The sequence below is a fragment of the Balaenoptera acutorostrata genome, chromosome 11 (genome assembly GCF_949987535.1).
Source record: "Balaenoptera acutorostrata chromosome 11, mBalAcu1.1, whole genome shotgun sequence".
Lineage (NCBI taxonomy): Eukaryota > Metazoa > Chordata > Mammalia > Artiodactyla > Balaenopteridae > Balaenoptera > Balaenoptera acutorostrata.
In genome coordinates, this window is record NC_080074.1 from 47,430,853 (window position 1) to 47,451,774 (window position 20,922).

Genomic DNA, 20,922 nt, shown 5'->3' on the forward strand with positions numbered 1-20,922 from the left:
GATTCCCTTTTTAAAAGGATTGGTGTTTTTGGACTTTTTTTTCTTGCTCTCTCACTCTGTTTCTCTCCTTCTTTTCCTTCTTTCTTTCCTTCCTTTTTTCCTTTCCTTCTCTCCTTCCCTCTCTCTCTTTCTTTTCCCTTTCCTTTCCTTTTTCCCTTTCCCTTTCTTTTATTTTCTCTTCTCTTCTTTCCTTTCTTTTATTTTCTCTTCTCTCTTTCCTTTTCTTTTCTTTTCCTTAAAATTTGCTTTCTACCATTAGAGAACCCAGAGAATCACAGTGGCAATTTGCTGCCTCTTCATTCTGTGCCTCACCATGGTGAAGAAATTGAATGGGGGATAGGTGTGGCGATAGTTGGTAACATTCTAGTCCATCAGGATTTCATTTGTTGTTTTATAGTGATATAAATATATCTGTGACTTCTTGATGCCCTTGGACTCTGGGATTTGAGTCGTAGAGGAGTATTTGAAGATTCTTAGAATCATTTAGAAACTGATGTTTGACTTTGGGGCTCATAATTAAGCACAGAGATTAAAAGCTATTGATTTAGAGGGTGCTTTGGCCTTTTTAAGATATGTATGCAGTCTGTATTCTATTTTTAAATTTTATTTTATTTGTTTGATATGGGAACATTTTACTCCCCCCCAGTGCTTCTGGTAAACAAACTTGGTGTTTAGCCTAAGAAATCACACACATTGAATGTATTAAAAAACTGTTGTCCTTGAGAGGGTGTTACTGTGAATCTGGGGATAAGAATGACTTAATAGAGCTAGGCAGCATCTTTAGTTACATTTTGACTCTTGTGCTCTATCAGCTTCTAACCCTAAACAAAAGTCATTATCTTCCAGGACGATTTTAACCAGCTTGACTTACGTGAAATTGGCTTGATTTATTTTTATTCAAAGTCAGTGACAAAGAATCAAGACTGTGCAGAAAACTGAATTTTACTACTGGAAAAACAGAGGAAAAAGTTTTAGAAGGAGAAACCTGAGTGCAAACACAGAAAACAAGGATGTCACGATGTCTTTATGCACATCTTTTAGCAAAGCTTTTGGTGCTAAAGTGTCTCCTTAGGGATGCCTTGTTCTCCATCAGGATGAACTCAGCCCTGCATGAGGCAAAATGTATGCACAACCATCCTTGTCCCAGGAGATCCTTTATAATCCAAAGAGGACCCTGAGCCCTCTTCTTCAAAGTTCAGCCATGTCTCTTCCTGTAGAAATTCTCCCCTTGTTCTAAGACACACACAGACAGTGTTCATCCAAGACAGCTTTTAAAACTCTGCTGTCTCTCCCCCAGAACAAATACCTGAACTCAGATTTCTATTTCTTTTCTGAATAAGAATAGCCACTTGTTGGGCTGGACTTGAAACAGTGATCCTCAGATAGCCAACACATTGCTTTCTGGCCACTCTGGCAGTGGGTCCCTCTGCCCAGATCAGTCTCAGAGAAGTGCCTCATTACCTGCCAAATAAGTGCTGGCCGCACTATCCAGGTCTCACTGGTAGATATTTGACCTATTGTTTCTATATCTGGACTGACTAACCAAGTCTTCATAACTCAGCCATTGAGGCTTAAACTGTCTTAGATACCTTAGGGTTTTCCTGCATTGGCCACAATATACTAGTGAAGCAGTCTTTGATGGTGAGTAGATAGAATGGGGTTTCTAATGCTGCTTTTTTGGGGTTTTTTTTGGTCATTATCTATTTTGACTCAGTTACCATGCCTGTTTATTAACGAAACTGATTTCTTAGCTCCAATCTTAACAAGCAAACCAACAACAACAGCAACAACAAAAACAGAAAACCTGAAAAAGAGACAAAAAGAAAATCTTTAGGACATAACCCAGCTTTCTAAATATGTAAATCGAAACATTATCTGTAAGCATAGACTCTTAGAGACAAAGGAAGCCTTAGGTATCACAGAGGCTGACCTAATTCCCTTTATAAGTGAGAAACTGGAGCCCAGTAGGGTTAGTTGACTGTTCTATGGTTAGAAACTTAGTTATTTATAAAGACTCTGACTGGAATATAGATTTTGGGTTTTAGTGCTCTTACAACTTTAGCATATTCCTTCCTCCTGATTATCAAATAAAGGTTTTGTCTAGGCTATGAGTTGATTTTAAAAGTCTTTAAAAATGTAAAGATCATGAATAGTAGTGTGTGTTTGTTTGCTTGTTTTGTTTTTTATTTTGGTATTTCCTGTTAAAGGAGCTGGTCTACATGCTGTGCAGCAGATTCCAAGAGGCAGTCTCTGAGCTAGTTTAAGACCTAGTGGTCTACCTAGAAATAGCCCAGTAGATAGAGGTCATAAGAAGTAGATGGGCTACACATAGCACTCGAATATAACAGAGGCACAAGGTTTCACTTTTTAGTTGTGATTTACTTCTGGACATATCTGTAGAGCAAGAGATAGATTGAGGCTAGGTGTTATGAAAGTGATGAAGAGTATACATGTGGGGGAGAGAAGAACCGAATTATGCAGAATGGGTAGCCCAACCCATCATAATGGGCCCTAGGATATTTTCCTCAATATCCCATTACTAAATAATCAGTCAAAATAAAGAGTCTCTGGAAGACTCTATAGACTATACTTCCTGGGAACAAGGAGATAGACTTGATATGGAATATTAGAAACTAGACTTATTTTATTTTCTTAGTTTAAATTTTTGTTTGTTTTGGCAACTGTATAGACCTATGTAATCACTATTACAATCAAAATGCAAAGCATTTTTATTAACTCATAAAAGTTCCTTCATATCCCGTTGCAGTCAGGTCCTTCTTTCCTTCATACTCTGCTCAAAGGCCACACTGCTCTGATTTCTATCATCATAGCTTAGATTTACCTATTCTTTTTTATTTATTTCCCAAATGGATACTTTTTAAAATTGAAATATAGTTGATTTACAATGTTGTGTTAATTTCTGCTGTACAGCAAAGTGACTCAGTCATGCATATATATTCTTTTTCATATTCTTTTCCATTCTGATTTATCACAGAATATTGAATATAGTTCCCTGTGCTATACAGTAGGACCTAGTTGTTTATCTAGTCTATAGATAATAGTTTACATCTGCTAATCCCACACTCCCAGTCCTTCCCTTCTCCACCCTCCTCCCCCTTGGCAAGCACAAGTCTGTTCTCTATGAGTCTGTTTCTGTTTCATAAAAGTTCATTTGTGTCATATTTTAGATTCCACATATGTTATGTCATATGGTATTTGTCTTTCTCTTTCTGACTTACTTCACTTAATATGATAATCTCTAGGTCCATGCATGTTGCTGCAAATAGCATTATTTCATTCTTTTTGATGGCTGAGTAATATTCCATTGTGTGTATATATATACACACACACACATACACACACACACACACACACACACACACACTACATCGTCTTTATCCATTCATCTGTCGATGGACATTTAGGTTGTTTCCATGTTTTGGCTATTGTAAATAGTGCTGCTATGAATGTAGGGGTGCATATATCTTTTTGAATTGTAGTTTTGTCCAGATATATGCCCAGGAGTGGGATTGCTGGATCATATGACAACTTTATTTTTAGTTTTTTGAGGAACCTCCATACTGTTTACCATAGTAACTGCACCAACTTACATTCCCACCAACAGTGTGGGAGAGTTCCCTTTTCTCCATACCCTCTCTGGCATTTGTTTTTTTGTAGACTTTCTAATGATGACCATTCTGACCTGTGTGAGATGGTACCTCATTGTAGTTTTGATTCACATTTCTCTAATAATTAGCAATGTTGAACATCCTTTCATGTGCCTGTTAGGCATCTGTATGTCTTCTTTGAAGAAATGTCTATTTAGCTCTTCTGCCCATTTTTTGATTGGGTTGTTTGTATTTTTTGTTGTTGAGTTGCATGAGCTGTTTGTATATTTTGGAAATTAATCCCTTGTGAGTTGCATTGTCTGCAATATTTTCTTCCATTCCATAGGTTGTCTTTTCATTTTGTTTATGGTTTCCTTTGCTATGCAAAAGCTTGTAAGTTTGATTAGGACCAATTTGTTAATTTTTGCATAGATTTACCTATTCTTGAATGCCATATGAATGGAATCATACAGCAATCACTCTTTTGAATATGGTTTATTTAGCTCAATGTAATGTTTTTGAGATTCACTCATATTGTTGAGTCTATCTGTTTGAGGAACTTAGGCTTTATAATTTAAATAATTAAACTGCCATAAAAACATGCTTTATGATGCTACCTTCAGGTATAAAACACAAAATATGCAAATCAAAGATCACATTATGGGTGAAACTACCAGTCCTTCTAAGCTTTTTAGAATAATTGGTGTTTTAAAAGCCTATTTCATTTCTTCCATCCAATGTCCAATATATCATCTTCAAAAAATATAAAATTGGAAACATTATCTGGACAAATAATACCTCAATAGAATAGAATGTAAGTGCCTTGAAGGCAGGAATTTTTGCTTGTTTACATCCTTGAGGTATCTCAAGGTCCTAGAACAGGGCCTGGCACAACAATAGGTACCCAGTGGATATTTGTTGAATAAAAAACATCAAGAAAAAGGATTTTCTGTCACTGATCTTTTTCATTTTCAGATTCTCAGTCCTGGGGATGCTACCATTAACCCCTATATTGCTGTGAATATCTTGATTGCTGTGGGTGCTATCATCATGATTCTGGGTTTCCTGGGATGCTTTGGAGCCATGAAAGAAAACCAGTTCATGCTTGTTTTGGTGAGTTTTCCCAACAAATCCCAATACCCAACCTTCAGACTTTAAGGATTATCTCCCATCCCCATTGTCTGTCAAAAGGACTTGCCAAGATTGATGAAACTCTCTCACTTTTGTTTAGAGGGTTTGGTTGTGGAAGCTAATATATTTATCTTAGATTAGAGGATACTGTGAGAGAAGACAAATTTTAGTTATTCATTCAGTCATTCATTCAATTACTAAGTACCTGCTATGTGCCAGATACTGTGCTAAAAGATACATAGATATGAGAACAATTAGAACCCATTAGGGAAGACTGACAAGTAAACAATTAGCAACAGTGAAGGTGGCCCAAGAAGAGAAGGGCAAGGGTAGAGAAGGGAACTTTCAAGCCAGAAGCAGAAGTGAATAAGGTGTTTGTATGGGTGAGGGTGTGATGAGCTTTCCAGGGAGAGGACCTGGCAGTACAATGCTAGCATGTTTGGGGAACTGCAAAGCCTTGGGTATGGCTAGAGAGTGCAAGGGCTATTTTCAGTAAATAATGGAAGATGGGTCTGGGTGTGGGCTACAGTCAAATCACAGTCCCTGCTAAGAAAATTGTAAGGGTGTGAGATAATCAAATTTGTCCCTTAGAAAGCGTCAAGGATAGATTGGGTTGGGATAACCCACAGATATTCACTTTTAACACATATACAGTAGAAAACAATAAATGGTATAGAAAAAAATATTAGAAAAATTCATCAAGTATTTACTAGATAGAAATCTGACATGAGTTTATCAGAGCTCATCTAAACTTGTTTCTCTGATAAAAGTAGTATTGTGTTAGTCCCTGAACAAATAATTTTTTTTTTATTATGTTTATTTTTGGCTGTGTTGGGTCTTCGTTTTTGTGTGAGGGCTTTCTCCAGTTGCGGCGAGTGGGGGCCACTCTTCATCGCGGTGCGCGGGCCTGTCACTATCGCGGCCTCTCTTGTTGCGGAGCAGAGGCTCCAGACGCTCAGGCTCAGTAGTTGTGGTTCACGGGCCCAGTTGCTCCGCGGCATGTGGGATCTTCCCAGACCAGGGCTCGAACCCGTGTCCCCTGCATTGGCAGGCAGATTCTCAACCACTGCGCCACCAGGGAAGCCCTGAACAAATAATTTTTAACTGATGGTTGATTATGAGGGAAGGTAAAGATAGAGTTTTAATGGGACTCTAATAGCATCCCTGGTGGTTGCTTTTTGATTAGTAATGCCTCATTTGCAATTTGGGGAATTTAATTACTTGCGGAGCTTATTTTAACAAAAAAACTAATTTGTGGGATCCTCCAAAAGTAGGAGTCAGTAGATCTGAGGCAGATTTCAGGACTCTATATTTATAACAAGACCCCAGGTGATTCTAATAGTGGTAGAGACGTTGTTTTGTATTCAGTTCTGAAGTTTGTCTTGAAGTTTGACTTTGTGTTTGATGAAGGACGAGAAAGATCATATTCAAATAACTTCATCTAAGTTTTCAAACTTCCCTCCATTCAACATCATACCGATGCATACAGTCCTATCAATCGATTTTAGTTTTAACCATTTTCCTTAGTCAGTCTTTGGAGAAAATGTTTCTGAGTAGTAATGACCCCAACTTTGATTCTTGAGGCAAAGGATGGAGTAAATGAAGGCATGGTTAATACTCCAACTGTAATATGATCCCAACTGCAGAAAGAAGCATGATGCCAAAATGTCCCTAGATGTTACTGAATGTAATGGGGGTAATATATACTCCTTTTCTTTTCTTTCAGTTTTTCGTAGGATTGATTCTGATCCTACTTCTGCAAGTGGTGGCAGGTATCCTAGGAGCTACTAACAAATCTAAGGTGTGTACACGTATGATACTTAATAATCTTGGAAAAGTCTGAAAAATTGACATGCTACCTTCTGGCATGAATAATTTAACAATAGTTTTCAATTTTCAGACTGAACGTGCTCTGAATGAGACTCTCCAGACTAATGTACATCTTCTGAGTGCAACAAATGAAAATGGAAAGCTATTCCAGAAAGCCTTTTCTGAAATTCAAGAAGAGGTAATTAGAATTTGTAAGTTATCTGAAGAGTTGGACATAGTTCTCTGTTTACTTAATTTTTAACAGGTGTATTCTTTAAAGATTGAAAAATGTCTCTCCCTTCTGCAGATTTTGACTGATTATTCTGTCACTATGCCATAAGAAAAATCCAGGAATATTTCTAATGTTTTTTCCACCTTCTTACGAAGTTCTGAGGCAGCTTAGGACAGAGATTAAGAAGATATGTTTATGAAAGATTAAGCCTCGATTGGGCCAGATCAATAAGGGTTTTAATATTTACCATTTAGAAGGATCGTGTGTTTGGGATGCTTGGAGTTTCTCTCTCTCTCCTTCTCTGCCTCCATGCCCACCCTTCTCTCATAAAATTAATTATAGTTATCATTTATTGCTACTTAGTATATACCAGATTTACATTCAGTAGCTCATTTAATTCTCACAACTCTATGAGATGGATAATATCGTTATCCTCATTATCTTTATTAGACAGATGAGGGGATTACGACTTCAAGAGGTCTGACAGCTAACAAGTGATGGGGTTGGAATTTGAATGCAGATCTGTCTGACTCACTAATTCTTTTTAATCAGTATAGTAGCCCTTCCCGTATATATGTATGCATGTATTTACTTTGGCTACTTCACTGTCTTCAGGGTAAAGTCAAAATTTGGGTAGGTATTGAAGGTATTCTACTATTTGGATCCTACCTAATATTTTAACTTTACTAAACACTACTCCATGAAGAAAGCACTCTAGTCCAGCCAGGTTTGTTTTCTCAGGATCTCTTAAACAAATCTGCCTTCCTGCCTTTGCATCATTCCTCATCCTTGGAATGTACTTACTACTTTTCTTTCTTTACAAATACTACATGTGCTTTGAGGTTTGACTAAAGTATTGCTCTGTGAAACTCCTCCCAACCACACCTTCTTTACTCAGAATTTCCATCATATTAACTACATGTAGCATTTATTTCACGTATGTCATAGAAATCCTCCTAATCTTAGAGGGGAGCTAGATTTTACAGGACATTTAACCTGACTTCTCATTAATTGAAGTATTTTATGTTTATGTTCATCCACCCTCTAATTAAATATTAAAGAGCTGAAAGTTTGCCCATTTTTGCCCATTCCATCCCATTCCCTTTACATCTAAGTCTGATGATTAATGTGTTCTTTCTTAATTTGAAACAAAATCTTCCTTCCTAGAATTTATATCATTTAGTCTTAGTTCTTCCTTCTGGAATTTCAGAGGAAAAAGAAAATCTACTTCTACATATTGCAATTTTTTTTTTGAAAATGACTTCTTGTATGACTTCTAAAAGCTTTGACTTTGAACTTGTTTCTTGAACTATTTATCAGATGACATTTTTCCCAGAGCATTCCCCAGTTCCTATTTGGATAGACCCCAGCTTGTAAAAATTCTGCTTAAAGCATCATTTCCAGGAGCTGAAACCTGATATGAGTTAGTCTCTGTTTAACTTCCTCTGTGTTGTGTTTTTCCTAGCTCCCCCAGAACTGTATTCCTTGATCCTCTCTCCTCCAGGATTATTCCCATTTTAGAGTCCAGATTAATCCACGTTTAAAAGCAGGAGAATTTAGGCAACTCAGTTTCTCCACTGGGTGGGACCAAGTATCCTTGATCTTCCCTGCTTGCTGATCTAGGACAAAATGTACTACAGGTAACCACTGGGTCTCTGGGTTGGGTCCTGCATCACACTTGTTGCACGTTGTCCCTGGTATCCAAGGTCTTAGTGCCAACCATAGGGTTTTAAATGTTCTGTTTGATGTAGCACAATTCTGAATTACTTCTGCTCTTGTACACAAATTCTGTGCCTGAAGCTCCTTGGGTTCCCAGGTTCTCTTTTATTGTCTATTCTGTTTTTGTTTGTTTGTTTGTTTTAAATGTATATTCACAAGGATTTTCTTTTCTTTCTTTTAGTAATGCCTCTTTGGAAAAAGAATCCTACCCCAAACTCTGGCTGGGTGACCTGGGGCCCCATCACACGTAGACAATTTGTAGATACTAAGTGGCTTTCTTTTTGGTTTTCAGGGAATTCCCACAGAAATTCTCTGCTAACGTACTAGTGGAATGTGCCTCTCTTGAATTCTTAGTGATGACTACTTGTCTAGAGATTGTTGTATCATTCGCTGAACAGTGCCTTGTTCATCCAACTGCTATCACACTTTCAATGCATCCTGACCAACCTCTTCCCCACCTGCTCCCACATCTGATCTGGTGACTAGATATTATACCAAGTTTAGCCTTTCTACCTCCTGCTCTGTCTTCTGTAAGTGTATCTCTATACCTCCCTAAGGAATACTGTATTCCAAAAATGGATTGATCTGTGAGTGTATAAAGTGGGACATATTCTTTTTGATCTGGAGTGTCTGTATCAATATCATTCAATATTATTTAATCAGAAAGAGTGAGCAATTAATTATGTCTACCATGGAAACAAGAAAGGAGGTTGTTTCAAGATTACTCTCTTTGCTAATATTGATTGACCTTGAGACCATCAGAAATCTCCAGCTCTTTGTCTCGTGAATGTCTAATGAGTCATACGTTTGTGCAAGTAAATCTTTGAGCTAAAGCACAAGACTTTATATCTGCCACAGTTGAACCTGTTCAAGTCCATTGTTTGAACTACTTTTGGAACTCCATTTTGTTCTCCAATGTATTAATCATCACTCCCAGCTCTATATCAACTACAGAGTTGAAAAGATACTTTCTATAACGTTATCTAAAGTACTGATATCAATGTTGAACAGATCATGTTCATGTGAGAGCACAAAGGAAACAACAACAATAAACACAAAACAAAAACAACAATGATAACAGTGAACATGTGTTGAGCACTTTCTATAAGTCGGGCATTGGGCTAAACACTTCATATCTTCACATGGGTATTCTATTTTTATCTTTCCAACAACTCTATGAATTAGATACTATCATTAGCGACTATTATTATCTGTATTTTACAGATGAAGAAACTGTGGCACAGAGAGGTTTAAGTAACATGGGTAAAGTGGTCACCCAGCCAGTAAGTGAAAGTCCTTTCAATAGCCTACCATTGCAATGCATTTGAGCCTTAGAAAAACACCCAATCTTGGTTCTATTTTCTTCAATTTTTTTCTACCTTTCTGCATGAGAAGTTTTCTCTCTAATTAAAGCAAATAGGACAAGATGAGATAATGACCTCTCTCTTTCATCTAATAATATTATGTGCCATTACTCTGAGTCATTGGGCTTATCCCTTTCTTGTTTTACTTAACCAAACATGACCACAACTTTCCTTAGTGTTTCCCCATGTTTTGGTTTATTTTGAACCTTAACCTTCCTGACATTATTCTAAGAGTTTCATTCATCATTTTCACCCCTTAGCTGTTTTACAGATGTCCGTGTAAAATTCAGTCTCATGGAAGGGCCACTAAGCATCTTCTTTGGCCTTTGAGATGCCTCTCATTCTTTTCCCCCTCTCCTCCAAAAGTGATCAAAGGTCATGAGATAGAAATTTCACTTTTTAAACCTCTCATCTTTTTTGAGTAAAAGTTCTTTAAAGAGACCTTGACTCTCTCATGAACTCTCTGGAAGCTTCTTTTCTAAGACCTAAGAAGCATAAATCTGATTCTGCCCCTCTCTTTTGTCATTAAAAACTAGAAGGTGAGTTTTTTATATTCTCTCCAAGTTCTTCAGACTTTTGCATCTGAAACTCTATTTTTTCCTTCATTAATATGAAGGCCAAAATGGAAGATTCCTTCATTTTTGTTTCTTCATTCAGGGAGTTAGGTGAGGTGACTTACACGATATTCTAGTATAAGAAACATCTTAATAATGGTTTCAGAAGAATGTGATTCAATGTATTGACAATGTTTTTGTCTTCTCTCATGACTTTTTCATATCTACTTTTCATCAAACAGTTAAAATGTTGTGGTTTGATCAATGGAGCTTCTGACTGGGGAAATAATTTTCAATACTATTACAAGTCATGTGAATGTCCAAGTGCATCAGATTCTTCTTGTACAAAGTATGATGGAAAAACTATTTACAAACAGGTGAGAACAAATCAAATTTGTCACAGTAAGTGCTTCTGTTTTTTTTTTCCACAATGAAAGTGTCTACAAAATATTAAATTGCAGCAATTACAATGGGAATCATGATATAAAAGTCCCAGGAATTTCCCAAATAAAAAAGAAATCCTTATTTAAAGATAAAAGTAGATATAAAAAATGAAAGTATTTTACTTCTTCTATGAGTCTGGCATCATTTAAATTCAACTTTAGTAGATCAAAGAAACATTCTACTGCAAGGGGAGGCAAAGTACAGGCTAACAGATAAAAGTTTATTTTGTCCTCTCTTTGGTGACTTTAATCATTATTCGCCTCTATTTTTCTATTTTAACATAGGCCTTAGAAATCTATATTTTCACTTTAATTTTCAAAGTAAAGCTTTCTTTTTCTAATCAAAGTTTCTCTTTCTCAAGTAATTGTGTTGGGTGTAAAGAAATAACTTGGGCTTTAGAGGTTTCTGCTCTGGTTGTTAAGTGTACCTACCAATTTGCCTAATTATTGCTCCAATTGAGAAGTTGCCTCATGCCTTTAAAGTCAATTGAAAAACCTGGGGGAATTCCCTGGCGGTCCAGCGGTTACGACTCCGCGCTTCCACTGCAGGGGGCGCATCCCTGGTCTGGGAACTAAGATCCCGCTTGCCACTTGGCACAGCCAAAAAAAAAAAAAAGAAAAAGAAAAACTTAGGTTTGTCTTTCATGTGTTGTAGATGGCATATTTATGTCACTTGCGAATGTTAATATGTGGATGTTATATTTCTTATTATTGCTTAATTCATCAAATATTTATTGACCACTTCCTATGTATTGGCCTTTTACCAGCTGCTGGAGATCCATTCCTAAATAGGGTGCAATGTCTGCACTCACAGAGTGAATGCTCTAATAGGGAAGAGAGAGAGAAAGATAATTAGGCAACTTCAATCCAATGAACTATTGGTATTTCTCGGATAGGACCAGGCACAAGATATGATGAGACCCTATTTAACTCAGTCTTTGGGGTTCAAGATACAGCTTCCTGCAGGACATGATATGTCTCTTACCATAGGGCTTTACATAATTTGTTCCTTCTGCCTGGGAGGAAAGTGTACAAAAATGACAGTTGATATTAATGTTTCATTTATTTGCTGTTATTCTTCACTGCCTACTAGGTGTCAGACAGACCCTTGCTGGAATCAGACATGCTTGTGGACCCTCTAGGAGATTATAGTCTAGATGAGAGAGAGATACATGAAAGCTATTATAGTTAAGTGAGTTAATTTCTATAATCCCTAAAGAGTATTTTCAATCTAGCATTGGTTTAGTAATGGCTACTGAGGTTAATTATATATTAGGAAATAGAAAGTATCTCAGGGGAAACGTCTCACCTGTTGACTATCACATCCCTTTTACTAATTTTATCAAAATAATGGAGACTGTTCTGAAGGGAAATTGCTGTTACTAGTATTTAAAGTAACACATGGGGGAGAAGTTATCTACCAGATTACAGAGCTACCATGTCTTTTCATCATCAAAGTAATATCACTAAAATTTTTCATTATTAATTTTTATATTCCTCCCTGCTCTCCTCTCTATGTAATTTTAGTGACACAATATCCACAAGGAGGAGGGGAAGTAACTATGGTGTAAACAAATGTAGTTTCCACTTAGGAAAATGAGGAAATTAGTAAATGAAATTGTAGATTGCTATCTGTGTCCTGTTAAAGATTCAACTCAAAGATGTGTTTCCTCAGGATAGATTTTGAAATATCCTAGCATTATCCTGAAAAATAATAGATATTCCCTCCAAATTCACACATAATTCAGCTGAAGATAGACTTATAGCTGCACCAGTTTCCCAAAAGGAAGATCATAAATTCATGAAAGACTTCCATCTGCCTTGTGTCACTTGCAAGAAGTCTGGAAAAATAAGAAATCTGGAATGGCCATAATTCACATTTCTTTTTTCCCCTCCCTTTTGCCAAGATAACCTGGTTATCTAGAGGGGGAGGGGAGAGAAAACCCCTAAAATATAATGAATGTGACTCAGTAGATACCATTAATCTCATAGTTAATCTTAGATGATGTAATAATTTCCTCTAATGTTTACCACTTTGGATCAGATGAGAATGGAGAAACCCATTACATTCAGGAATGAAGGGGAAGAGACTGTCTTAACCTCACAGAGAACTTTTATTTTATTTAACAAATAGCAATATTTTGTTAGCCCTTTGCACATATAAGACCATCATAGGGATGATATATTTTCTGGCAATAAAGACAATAACACTATTACATTGTATATTATTTTTCCATTTTTAAAATTATTCATATAATTTACAATTGTTGAATTTTTTAGGTCTGGTCTAAAATATGTTAAGCTTGAAATTTCATGCTGGTTTGAATAAATTTTTAAAAATGTGGCAAAGAGACAAATTTCTAAAGTCTCTTTTTTGTCTAAAGTAAGAGCATAACAGTGGACAGAATGATTTTTTTTTCCTTTTTAAGGTAAAAATAACCCTGACACATATTAAGGGATTTTTGAAAGAAACCTTGTTTTAAAAATGAAAATGTAGGGACATTCCTGGTGGCTCAGTGGTTAAGAATCCACCTACCAATGCAGGGAACACGGGTTCGATCTCTGGTCCAGGAAGATGCCACATGCCACGGAGCAACTAAGCCTATGCACCACAACTACTGAGCCTGCACTCTAGAGTCCGTGAGCCACAACTACTGAGCCCGTGTGCCACAACTACTGAAGCCTGCATGCCTAGAGCTTGTGCTCTGCAACAAGAGAAGCCACTGCAATGAGAAGCCTGCGCACCTCAACGAACAGTAGCCCCTGCTCGCTGCAACTAGAGAAAGCCCGTGAACAGCAACGAAGACCCAACATGCCAAAAAATAAATAAAAATTTTTAAAAAAATCATTAAAAAAAATGAAAATCTACACTATAATTAGCTGAAACCTCAACCAGGGAACTCTCTGCTGCAGGTTACAAACCTAAAAAATACACAGTCAAGGTGACAGCTCTAAAATGAACAATCAGAAGTTAGGATAAAATGAGTATTTATAACTAAATAACCCTAGATTCAGTAATTAGGTAGTTGAAGCAAAACTTTGTTCCTCAAATGCTTCCTAGTGTATGAACAAACCACAACAGTTATAACCTTTCGGAGGGGGGAAGGAGCTTGGAGTGGCCGGAATAATCCAATTCCTTTCTGTTGAGTATGTTCCTTGATAGCAATGTAAAAAGTTAACCCAATAAATAAAAATTTGTACTGTACTAAAATAAGGTCAAAATTTGACTAAAAGTAATTTTTTAATGTTTTTAACAGTCATGCTTTTCTTTGCTAAGAGGCTTATTTTCAAGACGTCTTTCCATAGTTATTGGGCTGGCGTTTGGACTTGCAGCTGTTGAGGTATAGTATTATCTTGCATTATTAATTCTTTGTTTATTCCCTTGTTTGCTCATTAATTTTTCTAACAAATATTTGTGAAGAGCCAAATAAAAACCAGGTGCTTCAGAAAAGCACTGGGTACCAAGTGCCCAAGGCCCAGCATCTGCCTCTACTGGCCTTGGGTCTGGGGAGGGGATTATAGTCTTAGGAAATTGGCAGGGCAGAAGCTATTATTTCTGAATGATCTCTCTCCTGGGGGAAGAAGTTGAATTAATTTCCACACAGTTCTTAGTCCCAGATATCCTTTTCCCATTGAAAACTAGCACAAGGGTTAATGTTTCCTGAAGTTAGAAGAAGCACCAAACAAAACGAAAACACAAGCTTTACAAGTTTTTATCTCTCTTTCTGATTTTGAAACAGAAAATAAAAACCGAGCTCAAGAGTGTGGAGAACTGTTTTCCTGCTATTCTAGTCTAGAGAAATCTAACAAGTTCTAAAAACTGGACAGTTGACTTTGATTTTCTCACTGTGAGGACTATGGACTCACTTGAAGAAGTTTTTAAGGACGCTCTGCTTGAGGTTTCTGCATTTACTCTCATCAATTTGATTATTGACTTTGAAAAAAAAAATCCTGTATAGGATTTTTATCTTGCTAGACTCTTCTGGCATGGTGTTTTCAGAACCTGAAGGATTTTTTTTTTTTTAAACGTGGCCTGAAATTCTTTGCAAAGAGATGAAATAAAACTATTTCAGGGAAGTGTTTTTGTAATCACCCCAGATCTTGCTGATTTAGATATCAAGTGAGTCAAATTCACTCACCAGTCCACGTCAGGGCATTGGCAAGAATCCTAACGATGGGAGGTGTCTCCCTAGTTAACGCCTCTGCAGGCTGGTTTGCTCAGCTAAGTGACTTCTACTTCACTCTCATGAAAATATTGTACAATGTTCTCCTTGGGTTTTCTGGTAGCTTTTACCTCTTACTTGTGCCACATCACTGTCAGAGAGTAATTTTAGCTGAGATTGAAGCAATTTAGTGTCCTAAGTGGTCATTTAGGTTACCGGTGGAATTTCTCAGCCAACCATAAGAGAAAGGGCTGGAACTATGAGCAGCAAGTTGGGCTATTAAGCATGACCTCCTTGTAGCCCAAACGAATAGGTCCAAATATGAAGCATTTTCTGTTGGTAGATGCAGCTGTCTTCCTTTACGTCCAATATATGACCAAAGTCAAATGGTGCTGTGCATTAGGTCTCTTTCTCTCAATTCTGCCCATTGTAAAATGTCCTTTGTTTCTCTGCTTTGTATTTTGGGTTTATGCTAATTTAGAAATATGAGTTAATGGCTGTGCATGTAAGTGAGCAATCACACATATGTACTCACACATCCATAAACTAAAACACACACATATGTTGGTAAACTAGACTTTAAATGAGCCAGCTTTAAATGAGGTATTCAGGGCTTCCCTGGTGGCACAGTGTTTAAGAATCTGTCTGCCAATGCAGGGAACACGGGTTCAAGCCCTGGTCTGGGAAGATCCCACATGCCACGGAGCAACTAAGCCCGTGTGCCACAACTACTGAGCCTGCGCTCTAGAGCCTGTGAGCCACAACTACTGAGCCCGTGTGCCACAACTAATGAGACCCTTGTGTCTAGAGTCCATGCTCTGCAACAAGAGAAGCCACTGCAATGAGAAGCCTGCGCACTGCAACCAAGAGTAGCCCCTGCTCACCACAACTAGAGAAAACCCACATGCAGCAAAAATGACCCAACACAGCCAAAAATAAAATAAATTTATTAAAAAAAAAATTGAGGTATTCAATGTAAGTGTCAATATAAGTCTCAGATTCCATCTTAGACTCAAATTCAGACAATTGACTTTGGCCACAACCCACAGATGCTTTTAAGAAGCTTCTCAAAAGCAAAGCCGGGGAAAAAAGGACATAATCAGCTGGGAAGATTGATGTCTCTCATATCATAGCCAAAGACATTGCCAAGAATCTAAAGACATCTGATGGAAAATAAGATTACAAGAGGAATAGCATTTCAGTATTTTATGAAATTGGTATACTCCATGTGTTTGTTATATATTTAGATATTCTATTGGTTGTTCTAAAGATATACATATATGTATATGAAAATACCTTACTGAAAACCTTTCATAGAGGAATTTTTAGGTATAGAATTTACATGGTAATATCACAAAATATAACCATTTCAAGTTATGCCAGTTAAGTGTGATTTCTAGACTTTTTGTAGATACGATAAATAGTTGGTTCAAAGAACTGTTTGAAATTTTTTTTTCGTTCACTCTCTCAATAGAAAATCTGCCCTCCCTCTGGGATTTGAAGAGAAAGAAAAATCATTTTGTATTCCCTCTCATTTTTACTTAAAAAATAGCTCTGAAAATAGTCTTTTGATAGCTATTCTATAAAAACGTATCCAAAAAATGTCCATCAGTCTGTCTTACAGTCTTAATACTAGTTGCCTAACACTTAGGCCCGTCTACATTCTCTGTTCCCCACTTCAAATTCAAGAAAACATAAAGATATATAGACAGAAAAATACTTCTAATAAATATTTTTAAGAAGCAAACAGAAGCAAATATCTCCCTGCAGAAAATACATTTAAACTATCTCCATAGAAAAATATCATATGAAAAAAACCACCCTCTGACGTTTACACCTTTGGCGTTAGTCTGTTTAGGCATAGGCTCTGATGGAATGGCCAATAGTTATTGTCAAGGCTCTGTTAAGAACATATACCTGAGGGATTCTTCTCAAGTAGGATGCTAGAAATCTATGCAAAATGCTTTGTTTTGTAAGAAAATGTTATCTATAGACACTGGAATTCTCATTATTCTGCATTAACCAGACTATCATATCTCTCCTTATTTGACTACAGCAACTTACAAGCACAAAAAATGATCAGCACTTTCTCTCCTCACTTTAATTAAGAAAAAAAAAAAAGCCACTGATAGTCACCACTTTGTAGGATAAAGTTATCCTGGCAGGAGGTCCCAGGAATGGACCCAGGAATGGTCCCAGGAATAAAGCACTTAAAAGAGAGAAAAAATAATTTTACATTTTTTAGATGGCTTCAGAATATGGGGAGCACGTGTACATTATTAGCAAGTTTATCCTGAGTCTTAGCATTCATTACTATAAGGTGAATCTCTTTTAATTATTACCTATTTTTACGAACAATGATACATTTTCTTTTCAGAGGCAGCAAAATGCAAGAAAGTATGGTATTAACCATCTAGTCTGCTGATGCATGCTGAGCTTCTATTTCAAGGATGAGACAGTGAAAGATGATAGCTGCCTTATCCCACTGTTTTGCCCATTTTCTTTATTCTTTCCTGATACTCATCTCCCAGACTTAAGGCTTGGGACCAAAGCAAAAGACTAAATTGTAACATTTTCTCCAGTCATTCAAAAAGAATGACTTTTAGAACATTCTGAATGAAAGTCATTATTTTTGCAAAGAATTGATGTCAGTATTTTTTTTTTAAGATTTTTTGATATGCACTATTTTTAAAGTCTTTATTGAATTTGTTACAATATTGCTTCTGTTTTCTGTTTTGGTTTTTTGGCCACGAGGCATGTGGGATCTTAGCTCCCCGACCAGGGATCGAGCCCGCACCCCCTGCATTGGAAGGTGAAGTCTTAACCACTGGATGGCCAGGGAAGTCCCTCAATATTTTTTTTTTTTGAAGGAAAAAATATTGGGCAGCAGTTCTCATTTGAAAGGCATTTCCGGGAAAGAATTAGTCAGCAGGACATCTCCGTACAGATGACTCAGCATAAATGGCATCTCATCCTCTCCCTGACTCCCCTCAGAGGAGGCTGGTGGAGAGGAAACTTTCTATCTGCAATACACACAGGTTCTGTCATTTCTACATCAAAGCCACAGCATGCCACTCACCAACTTCAGAGCCGATTAGGGCAAGTGCTGGGGTCCCTCATTCTTGGGAGAGCCACTTAATGAGATGGAAATTATGCCGCAGATTTTCAGCTGTACATGTTCACTTCAAAGGAAATTCCTGAATGATGCCATTCCCCTTCAATTTAGAAGCTTTTTAAGAAAAGAGTTCCTTTTTCTTTCATTCCTCTTGGCGATGCCTAAAAATATGGCAAGAGAAATTCTAGACTCCTTGATTTTTATGTGGATGATCTAAACCAGATGATTATAAGCTTTTCATAGAAGCAGTAGGCATCTTTAGACCCAGAGGCCTGAGTTCCCCAGAGTTCCATGGCCATGCCCTACAGAGGGGTGTGTGTATTCCAAAAGAGTGGGGTGCTCCAGGGCCAGCCACTACTGCACAATCAAATAGGGACAGTTAGAGACAGATTGCTAGCTGAAAACCCTGATTGAAACACAAAAATACTGAGTGTTTTCTCAGTGTTAGAGTCTCTCATTTCCCAGGAAGAGAGATGACTTAGATAAATAACATTACAATTGTCAGTAGCCAGAATCTTTTCATATATAATGTTCTTTTTATTTATAATATCTCTAGTGTTTTACTTTAAATTCCATGTTAATCCTGTTATTTTATTTTCTAGGTACTTGGTCTGATATTTTCTCTTGTCCTGTACTGCCAGATCAGGAAGAAATAAGTCTGTGGATGTGTCAAGTCATCATCGGTCAAACCCCTTTAAAATTTTGCTTCGGATTTGTAACTTCTTTAAATATATGAGTGCTGTGTTAAGAGCAGCTGTCCTATTAAAATGTGTCATTTAGCCAGATCACAGAGATCTTCCAGTCATATTGAACATATTTTAGATTTCAGGGACACAAGGAAATTAGATGAATGTGCATTTTTCCTCAAAATAAAAGTAACATTGTTTGCATTGATGCTTTTTCCTGTCTGATCATTGTGTTCAGGTGGGTCTGTGCTTAAAGCATTCATCTGGAGCCACCCAGTGGAATAATAATCTCTAAGTAACAGGACCACAGTTAGTTAAGGCAGTACGTCTAGGCTTTTCAGAAGCCACACTCTGTCTTGCGTGATGTATCAACCATTGGTGGTAAGATCGAATTAAGCCTCATGTTGGAAGGTTGAGAGTGGCCCAGCTAAAAGAGTCACCGTCTCTTGTCTGTTTATGCCAGTGTCAACTAATGGTGTTTCTTTTTCTCTCCATTGTGAGGACAAGAAGATCTGAATGCTGCCTTTCCAGCCATTGAATCTCTGGTACGTCTCTGAATCTTCCTCTGGGAAATAGTTATAAGTGCTTTTCTCTTTGTAGCTCTCACAGGCACTTTTACATTTTACTTTATATCAAGGTATACTATACACACAATAAAGTGAACAAATCTTAAGTATTCAATACCTGGATAGCAAGCGCTGTCCAGATCAAGATATAGAGCATTTCCAGCACACCAGAACACCCCTTCATGTTACCCCCCGGGGCGGCTGGAGTTGGAGCTCACCGACTTGCCAGAGCAGACTATATACATATGCATCTCTTCCCAACTTCGTGCTCAGTGACATCAAGTTGGTAACTTGAAATCCACCACAGTGGGAGTATTTAAGTATTTACATCATAGAAATAGGCAAATTCTATAAAATCAGGGCTTTTTTCGGAGTGCTGGTTGTGAAACATTTACCAGTACACCCCTGCCCTTCTCAGCAAATACCTCCCCAAAGGTAACCATTCTTCTGATTTCTATGACCATAGATTTATTTTACTCCTTCTTGAACTTTCTATAAATAGAAAGTAAAGTCTGCACTCTAGCTTCTTTTGCACAACATGTTGTCTGTGAGATTCATCTGTATTGTTTTGTGTCACTTTAGTTTATTCTCATTGCTATGTAGTATCCCATGCTATATGAATATATCACAGTGTATTTATCCATCCTCTTGTTGATGGGCATTGGGTTTGCTTCCAATTTGTTGCTATTGTGAGCAAAGCTGCTATAAACATTCTTTTACGTCTTTTGGTACACATATGTACTCATTTCTAGGTAGACATGCAGGAGTGGACTTGCTTTGTATACATATACTGTAATTAGATTTCATAGAGTCTGTAGAGAAATTTTATAAGTGGCTATATTAATCTATACTCATAGTAGAAAAGTATGATAGACTCAGCCGCCTCTTCTGAGGAGGAAGAGGAAGTAGATGAAATAGATCAGAGGAACCAGTAAGGAGCAAGAACTTGGGGGAGCCCTGGGCTAGGTTAGGCAACCCAAGTCTCTGCTCCCCTATTCATGACAAATATAACTATCCTTTTCTGAGCATGCCATCTTCCAGGAACTATACCAGAAACTACTTGTATTATCTGTTTCTTCTCACCACATCCATATGCCGTAGATACTACTACTAGCCTCATTTTGTAGGTGAGAAAATAGAGGTTTAGAGGAGTTAGGTAATTTTCCCAGAGCCAAACCATAAGTAATTGGCAGAACTGGGATTCAAACCTTGACAGTTGCCTCTCAAACCCTGTCTGTGGATCGTGCTCTATTTGGCTTTCCCAGAATATGTCTGTTAATAAACGTGCCATATTTTATTATGATTACGTGTTTACGTGTTTGCCTCTGTGAGTATACTGCAACTCCTTGAAGACATCGATTGTTTCTTATTTGTCTTTATGTCCCTAGTACCTATCCCAGGGCTTGGCACATAATAGGCACTCAATAAATTGTAGCTAAAAATAATATTTAGATTTATTGAGAGCTTACTATATGCCTAAAAATATTGTAAGTACATTGCATAGAGTAACTCATTTAATCCAGAATAACCCT

General features: G+C 37.2%; 1 protein-coding gene across 1 annotated transcript in view; it reads left to right on the forward strand.

Moving 5' to 3' along the window:
* The window catches only part of TSPAN8 (tetraspanin 8), a 242,853-nt gene extending 223,908 nt beyond the window's left edge, over positions 1 to 18,945 (forward strand). Inside the window, exons 6-11 of the mRNA XM_057557345.1 lie at positions 4,584 to 4,721; positions 6,466 to 6,540; positions 6,640 to 6,747; positions 10,660 to 10,794; positions 14,118 to 14,201; positions 18,741 to 18,945. Of these exons, the coding sequence (XP_057413328.1) occupies positions 4,584 to 4,721; positions 6,466 to 6,540; positions 6,640 to 6,747; positions 10,660 to 10,794; positions 14,118 to 14,201; positions 18,741 to 18,794 (594 nt within the window). The 3' untranslated portion in view covers positions 18,795 to 18,945. The remainder of the gene's footprint in view (positions 1 to 4,583; positions 4,722 to 6,465; positions 6,541 to 6,639; positions 6,748 to 10,659; positions 10,795 to 14,117; positions 14,202 to 18,740) is intronic.
* The last annotated feature ends 1,977 nt before the right edge of the window (positions 18,946 to 20,922 follow it).